We start from the raw sequence: 9,043 nt of genomic DNA, 5'->3' as shown, positions 1-9,043 counted from the left end.
GTCAAAAGAGTTCCTGCTGGGAAGGAAGTTTTAAGGGAGGGCCTCTCTGACATTTTTTTGAATAGCTGACAAAAACCAGCTGGCCAAAACTAAACTGATTTTATGGAAGTTCTTTTGTCTCCTATTTTGCAATAGGAGACAATTTCCCATGGTCATGTGCTGGTTAAGCACTCTGGTTTCATACAGCATAAGGTCACATCAAAGTTTCCCTTGTTGACAGTTATCTAAATAATAACCTACAAAGTTTTCAAAAGATCTATTAAGCTTAAAGATAAAAAGGACAAAAGTAATTTAAATGTAATTTTTAGTTTTCATTTTTATTAATGGGCTATAGGCTTTAAGAGAAAATCACTCTTATTAGTATTTTTATATCAGTTACAGTTAGGGCAGAATATCATGAAGAATTTACATTTTTCAGAGTGGTCCCCAACAACCCAGTAAAGTTTAATTGACTTGTTGGAATTGTTTTTCTAATTACAGTATATGTTCCACTTCCTTTAATGTACTTGTCTACTGTCATACCAAAGTGACCAGTGGAACTAAATCTGTTTTTGATTGTAAGTTTAGAGCATCACAAGACCATCTTTAAAATTGTATATTTGGGGCTTCCTTGGTGGTGCAGTGGTTAAGAATCTGCCTGCCAGTGCAGGGGACACAGGTTTGATCCCTGGTCCAGGAAGATCCCACATGCTGTGGAGAGCAACTTAGCCCGAGAGCCACAACTACTGAGCCTGCCTGCCACAACTACTGAAGCCCGTGCGCTCTAGCGTCCACGTGCCGCAACTACTGAGCCCGCGTGCTGCAACTACTGAAGCCCACAAGCCTAGAGCCCGTGCTCCACAACAGAGAAGCCACTGCAATGAGAAGCCCACGCATCGTAAGGAAGAGTAGCCCCCACTCTTCTGCAACTAAAAGAAAGCCTGTGGGCAGCAATGATGACCCAACGCGGCCAAAAATAAATAAATTTATTTATTAAAAAAATGTATATTTGCCTCAAGTCCTTTTTTAGAATGGGGGTATGAACTTTAAAAATAATTATATACTGTGATAATTATGTAGTTAATTGTAATCTGTTTCTTATTCACTTTAGGATTATATAATTGGAGAACTATGGGTTTTGTGGCTTTGTGTTTTTCTTGTTCTCGGTATCGAGAGTCCCTAGTACTTCTAAACTTCTTTTGGTTTAAAAGAATAAAAGTATGGTAGACTCATACACTGCAATACTACCAAGAATAAAAAAGAAAGACTCACGGGTATGCAACAACATGGATGAATTTCAGAGATATTATGTTGAGCAAAAGAAGTGAGACGAGAAAGAATACATACTGTATATTTCAACTTACACGAAGTTCAAAAACAGGCAAAATTAATCTATGGTGCTGGAATTCAGAATAATGCTTATCTCTGCGTGGGAGGGTATTGATTGGGAAGGGCCATGAGGAGGCCTTCTGGGATTTTGGAAATGTTCTGTATCTTTTTTTTTTTTCTCATTTTTTCCAGTTTTTTTGAGATATAATTGACATATAAGGAAATGTTCTGTATCTTGAACATTTGTGTTCTATTCTGCGGTACACATAAGATGCACATTACTATATGTATCTTATACTTCAGTTAAAAACAAAAGACCTGCCTTCTCACTTTAGAGCTCCCCAGGTTCCCTGGCTAGCTTTCTTAGGGACCATGCCAGTCCTTAGAGCCGCAGAAGAATGATACTTCCACAGGAGAGAGTATTTCTCTCTTGAGAAATTCTCCCTAACAGAAGTGGCAGCTAAGGAGGGTGGCAGGCAAGGCCTCATGGGGGGTAGGGGGGTGACCATTTGGGTGTTTGGTGTGTTAAATCTTCCAGGTATTGGGGTGAGGTGATAATTCTGCACAATTACTTAATAACTGTCCAGAACGAAGTCATCTCTCTTTTTTTTTTAAGTTTTATTTATTTATATTTGGTTGCGTTGGGTCTCTCTTACTGCGCTGGCTTTCTCTAGTTGCGGTGAGTGGGGGCTTCTCATTGCGGTGGCTTCTCTTGTTGCGGAGAACGGGCTCTAGGCGCGCGGGCTGCAGTAGTTGTGGCACTTGGGCTCAGTAGTTGTGGCTCACGGGCTCTAGAGCGCAGGCTTAGTAGTTGTGGCGCACGGGCTTAGTTGCTCCGCGGCATGTGGGATCTTCTCGGACCAGGGCTCGAACCCGTGTCCCCTGCATTGGCAGGCGGATTCTTAACCACTGCGCCACCAGGGAAGTTCCCGTGAACTGAGTCATCTCTTAACATCACTTATCTCAGAGCTTCCCACCTTGTGTGCCTTGGCCCGTTGGTGTGCTTAGAAGGGGTACAGGTGTGCTAAGGCACAGGGCACCCCCTCCTGCCCAGAGCAGCCTTTCCGCTTATACCCATGTGCCCTGCAATTTTACCATTTTCTATGTGTGCATAATATGAAAAAGTTACAACGCATTGGTCTGACCCACTGTTTCTCAAAAAAAATTTTTTTTTTGCCCAAATGCCATCAATAGCAAAGGAAAGTACACTTGTATCACTGAAGGATGGTCTCCAGGTACAGTTTGAAGTGACTTGGGGCAAAGCATAAGCTTTCTTTAAAGTTTAATGTTATATCTTAAAAACACATGCAAATTTTGCATTCTATTCAAATATGTTCATATGACGTGAAAAAGCAATATTTTCTCTTCTGCTTTCTCCTACCCCCAATCTTAAAGGAATATTGACACTCTAGGAAGAGGTTTATCCTGTGAAGTTGTGTACTCCCTGGTACAAAGCTGCATACCCCTAGGGTACTTTGACCCTGGTTTGCGAAGCACAAGTTTAAAGAATTTCCAGGGAATGGTTTACTTGTCTGGAAATGTGATCTTACACATTCATTTCAGCTAGATGTGACATTGACATTTCTGTAAATGTGAGGAAATGTAACATTCCATTTTAGTATTTGGGGCCAAGTGTCATTTTTGGCATTAAACTGCCCAGAGGGTGGGCCTGGGACCCCGTCTGAGAAGTGGAGGGCAGGCACATATGAGAACTCTCATTCTGTATCTCTTTTATGAGCATTCTGTCTCCAGAATGCATCTCAGCCTGTTTACTGCTGCCCATCCACCATCATCTCTCTGGATTACTGCAACAGCCTCTTAGCAGCCTCCCCACTTCCATACTTGCCCTCCATGATCCGTTTCCAAAAGTGAGGCCAAGTAAGTTATTTTTTAAATATAGGTCAGGTCATAACTCCCTCCTTAAATCTTCAACGAATGACTTGGAATAAAAATCCTGACAGGATGGCAAGTTGGTTAAGAGCACACACTCCACCTACCTCCTACCCCTTCTAGCTGCTTGAACATGAGCCCATTATTTAAAATCTCTGTGCCTCAGTTTCTTCATCTGTAGAACGGGAACAATCATACCTACCCCATAGGGCTGCTGCGGGGATTAAATGAGTGAATAAATGTGAAATGCTTAGAACAATGCTGGCATAGAGTAAGTACAAATATGTGTTAGTGCCTGTTGCATCATTTATATTGTTAAGATCTAGGTGGCGTGGCTACTGCTCACCTCTCCTACTTTGTCGGGAGCCATTCTCTCTTGTACACCCTGCACCAGCGACACAGACCCTTTCCCAGTTCCTCTCTCGCATCCTAGGTTTTTGTACATTTGGGGGCGTTTCCTCTGGTTCCTGAACACCAGCTCTCTCCAGGCTTCCAGTCTCATTGTGATTGTTACCCTGTCAGAAGGGACCTCATGACCACCCATCTAAGCTGGTTCTTCCCTGTTACTCTCATTACAATATCCTGCTGGGTAACATCACACACTATTCTCAATTTTGAAATTAGGTATATATGTTTTGATGCCCATTACAGCCTGATGCCATGGGGCATTTTTTTTTTTTTTGGCCTTGCCCTGGGCTGCCTGCAGGATCTTAGTTCCCCAACCAGGGACCAAACCCATACTCTCTGCAGAGGAAGCGTGGAGTCTTAACCACTGGGCTGCCAAGGAAGTCCCGTGGCTAGCTTTTTGAGAGGAGGGAAGATGTCCATTTTGCTCATCAGTGTAAACCCTTCATGCCTGGCCTAGGACCTGGCATATACATATATGTGAAACGAACACATACATGTTCCAGTTCTAACTGCTTATTCTGATACATCTTCCCCGCCAACTCCACACAAGCATTTTTATAGGAGTGAAGAGATTGAAATGAATATCAATTGAAGTCTGAAAAGAATTCACAAAAAATGAAAATGTAGCCTTCAGATGTGGGTATACTAAAGGTGGGAAGAGGCTGTGCTCTGAGGGTGATGGGGGCATTCGTAGGCCAGTGAAGTGTGAGAACCTCAAGTGTTGTGTGTGTATGTGTGTTTTGTATCACCTGGCAAAGTTGCTTATCTCATCCCTGTCACCTGCCCCCCCTGGATCTCTATATGTTCTGGTAGAATAAAGTGTTTTGTCTCTGTTGGCTCAATTGGGTAAGCCTCTTGTAGCCTCCCTTGGGTTCACTTGGAGCTTTTCGTAAGTGTGCAGAGAATTCAGCTGCAGACCAGTTTGGTGAAGGCTGGGCAGTGCTGGAGAAGGTCAGGAACAGGAGGCCACTGCAGTGAGAACCCTCAGGCCATACGAACAGCAAAAGGGTCCCTGGGTGCCTCTGCCTATGGGACTTTTCAAAACAGAAAAGGCTTTGAAAGTGGGTGGGAAGGGGCACTGAAGAGGAATTTCACAAACCTTACAACTTTTCCACCATGACTTTCCTGAAGGAGAAAACTTTTAAAAGTTTTTTTCCCCCTCTGTCTCCAGAGAATTTTATAAAGTGAGATTTATAGAATGAGATTTGTGGAGTAATATATTTAAATTTCTGAGCAATGTTTGGTTTTTTACTTCTATTCCTCATGGTGGGCTGACTTCTGACAATATTTTGGAAGAGGATGGAAGCAAGACAAAACAAAATATGCATTGTCCCCTATGTGCTTTAGATGTCAGGCATCAGATATCCCAGAACAAAGCGACCAATTCAGCCCTGCTTCCTCTGACTTGCTTCTCACAGTGACACAGGCATTGGTCACAATTTCCCCTCCACAGCTTCCCTGTATACTCCCAGGAAAGTCCCAAGTGACACACCCAATTGCCAGACCTTACAGACCATGGCTTGTGGCTTGTTAGGGCTTGGCAAGGCCTGCAATGCAAAACGTCTAATGAGACATTCCAGAGCTGCTGAGAGGGAAAGACTTTCCCCTGGGCTCTCTAAATAGCTTCTGAGGCTTTAAGAACAAAAGCCCTACAGAGCCTCTGGCTGGCAACTGCTGTGGCTAATTTTATTTTCATCATCAGGCAAGGCCCAAGGCAGGGATGCCTGAAAGACACTGTGAAAGGAGGATTTTTTTGTCTTTCCTTTAGCAGTTAGTCACAATCCAAAATTTGGAATGGTTGTTTTTTTCTGCCGTGCCTCGAAGCTTGTGAGATCCTAATTCCCTTACCAGGGATTGAACCTGGGCCCACGGCAGTGAAAGTGTGGAGTCTTAAGCACTGGACGGCCAGGAAATCACCGCCGCCCTCTCTTTGTTTTCAACAGCTCTTATTTAGACTATTTGGAGTGAAGAGAAAGAGATGGGGCAGGAGGGAATATATGAGGCATAAACTGACCTTCAAATAGATGATTCATACTAAAAGAACTGTAGGGACTTCCCTGGTGGCTCAGTGGTTAAGAATCCGCCTGCCAATACAGGGGACACAGGTTCGAACCCTGGTCTGGGAAGATCCCACATGCCTTGGAGCAACTAAGCCCATGTGCCACAACTACTGTGTGCTGCAACTACTGAAGCCCGCATGCCTAGGGCCTATGCTCCGCAACAAGAGAAGCCGCTGCAATAAGAAGTCTGAGCACTGCAACAAAGAGTAGCCCCCGCTCTCTGCAACTAGAGAAAGCCTGTGTGCAGCAATGAAGACCCAACATAGCCAAAAATAAATAAATTAATTTAAAAAAATGGAAAACCTGCTAAAAAAAACAAACAAAAAAAGTACTGTAAGTGCATCTAGCAAGTGGCAGGAGAAAAGACCAACCCCAGAAAATGAACTCTGACAGTGGGCAAGGCACGTGGGAGTCACTTTGCACGTACTATATCTTATTAAATTCTCACAACAGTTAGTAGGAGTGTTTTTATCCCCCTTTTAGGAAACTGAGGCTCAATGAGCTCAACTAACTTCCCCAGGTCATACAGCTCTAAGTAGAGGACACAGGATTTAAACCCTGGTCTGTCTGATGCTAAAGTCCATGTGCTTCATATCAGGTCTGGCTATTTCCATAAAAGATCAACTTGGAAGAAGTTTCTAGTAACCAAAAATACTAATAAATATTTACTGAGCACTTGCTAAGTGCCAAGCACTATGCAAGGTGATGTTTTTTGGGGTGCTCCATGGGGTGCTCCAATGAGCTAGATCCTTACTCTTGGTTGCTACTTAAAGAGACCTATTGGAACATGACTCGATAATTTTAAATAATCATCCAGTCTTTAGTTGTATTAGTTAAGGTATCACTAGGCTGATTTAATAATAATAGGGTTTATTGAGATCTCATTTTATTTGCTTTTTCATTCCTTCCTCTAACCTCGTGTCATGGTCCCTAACTATCCTGATTTTCATAACCTCCATCCTTCCTAATGCATTTTTCCAGTCTCCTTACTATCTTTGTTCTTTTTTTTTTTTTTAGCACTAATCTCTTTTATTTTTTAAAAATAAATTTATTTATTTATTTTTGGCTGCATTGGGTCTTCGTTGCTGTGCGCGGGCTTTCTCTAGTTGCGGAGAGCAGGGGCTATTCTTCATTGAGGTGTGCGAGCTTCTCATTGCAGTGGCTTCTCTTGTTGCGGAGCACAGGCTCTAGGTACGTGGGCTTCAGTAGTTGTGGCACGCAGGCTCAGTAGTTGTGGCACATAAGCTTAGTTGCTCTGCGGCTTGTGGGATCTTCCCGGACCAGGGCTCGAACCTGTGTCCCCTGCACTGGCAGGTGGATTCTTAACCACTGCGCCACCAGGGAAGTCCCAGCACTAATCTCTTTTTAAAAACACTTTCTTTAGAAATAATTTTTGGAAAGATTTGTTTGTTTTTATGATAGACATGAATGATTACATATCCCATTGTAACTAAAAGAAGAAGGTTAGATAAAGATGAAAGATAAGGGGAAGGTATAAATAAATATAGGTCAATATAATTTTCTGAACCAAAGTTTATTTTTCTATACGAATTTTAGAAGAAGTCAGGTTTAGACTGGAGGACATGGTAGGTAGTCTCCAAAACTGGGCTAGTGTAATAAATTTGGATAGTAATTGTCAAATGTTATCATAAACCTCCTGATTGGGCTGCTGTAGTACATCTTATTTGGAAAATCCTACTAATTAATCACACAGTGGTTTGTCCATTTCTGATAGTCACAACCCAACAGCAAATATCACATTATAATAGTACCACACAGGATGGTTAAGCTTCTAAATTAAAGCTACAGAGTTGTGTAATAATTAGAATCTATTTTCTTAGGAATAATATCTGTCCTTTTAACTTGCTGTATAAGAAATAAATAAGTAAATAAAAGAAAATTCAAAAAAAAAATCTGTCCTTTTAGCCATTGAACTTGAGAGGCAAAAACATTTCCACCAACTCTGACGCAAGGTCAAATTCTTTAGATATCAACATATCATAATATAAAACTTACCTTTAGATGTTTCCCAGCATACAAAAGAATCGATTAAAGACAAGCCTTGTTTATAATAAAATGTAGTTAACTCCAGCCAATCGGCATCAAGTGTACTAATGACAGAGCCTTTTCTCGTTACTTTCATTGACAAGATGCCTTCCTGATAGGTCCAGCAGGGTGATTCATCCTCAAAATCATTGAAGACTGTATACAACTTGTTATCTGAGGATAGGTGTTCAGAAAGAAGAAAAAAGGGGAAAACTATAATTTTACTGAAAAGATTCCTAAAATCTTTTTTTTTTTTTTTGCAGTACGCGGGCTTCTCACCGTTGTGGCCTTTCCCGCTGCGGAGCACAGGCTCCCGACGCGCAGGCTCAGCGGCCATGGCTCACGGGCCCAGCCGCTCCGCGGCATGTGGGATCTTCCCAGACCGGGGCACGAACCCGTATTCCCTGCATCGGCAGGCGAACTCTCAACGGCTGCGCCACCAGGGAAGCCCTAAAATCTTTTTTAAAAAGAAATCTTCAAGCCCAGATCGCTTCAGTGGTGAATTCTATCAAATATTTAAGGAAGAAATAACACCAATTCTGCATAATCTCTTCCAGGAACAGAAGGGGAGGAGAGAGTTCCCAGCTCATTCTATGGGGTCAGCATCACCCCGATACCAAAGCAAGGCAAAGACAGTACAAGAAACCTACAAAAAAAAAAAAAAAAAAAAAAATTAATCATGAGCTATTTCAAGCACACAAACAAGCATACAGAATAATAAAATTATCCACCATTCAACTATATCAGATGTTAACATTGGGCCAGGTTTGCTTCAGATTTTTTTCAAGGAAATGAGAAATGGATGTACTTGAGGCTCAAGATGTATCTCCCCTAATCCTATACTCCAGAAATAGCTACTGTAATGAATTTGGTGTTTATTATTCTCATGCAAGTTCTTTTATTCTTTTAATACACATTTCTTTACACATAAATGATGTTTTGCAGTTTAAAAACAATGTTTTCCAGTTTAAAAAGTTTTTTAAAAATGGTATTATACTGTATGTATCAATCTATAAGTTGATTTTCTTGTTCAACATTATGCTTTTGAAGTGTAATTAATACATATAGATCTTATTCATTTAGTTTAACTGCTATATAGCATTCCAGTTTACTTTTCTCCTGTTGATGGACATATACATTATTTCTGAATTTTTGTTATTACAAACATTATTCATTCCTTGGACACATATGTGAGAGTGACTCTAGAATGCATACTTAGACATGGAACTGCTGGATCATATACTTTACAAGTTAGCAAATTCTTAACTTGGGGGTCTATGGACCCACATTTATGGTTGTGTTTTAGGAAGTCTAACACCACTTGTGTCACA

General features: G+C 41.5%; 1 protein-coding gene across 1 annotated transcript in view; it reads right to left on the bottom strand.

Annotated features, from left to right (window-relative positions):
- RFTN2 (raftlin family member 2) overlaps nucleotides 1-9,043 on the bottom strand; it is a 59,654-nt gene that overhangs the window by 28,349 nt on the left and 22,262 nt on the right. The window contains exon 5 of the mRNA XM_007465694.1: nucleotides 7,683-7,892. Within this exon, the coding sequence (XP_007465756.1) occupies nucleotides 7,683-7,892 (210 nt within the window). The remainder of the gene's footprint in view (nucleotides 1-7,682; nucleotides 7,893-9,043) is intronic.

The sequence above is a fragment of the Lipotes vexillifer genome, unplaced genomic scaffold, assembly GCF_000442215.2.
Source record: "Lipotes vexillifer unplaced genomic scaffold, Lipotes_vexillifer_v1.1 scaffold113, whole genome shotgun sequence".
NCBI classification, from domain to species: domain Eukaryota; kingdom Metazoa; phylum Chordata; class Mammalia; order Artiodactyla; family Lipotidae; genus Lipotes; species Lipotes vexillifer.
Note: the sequence above shows the minus strand (reverse complement) of the source record. Positions and strands in the feature narration are given on the sequence as shown.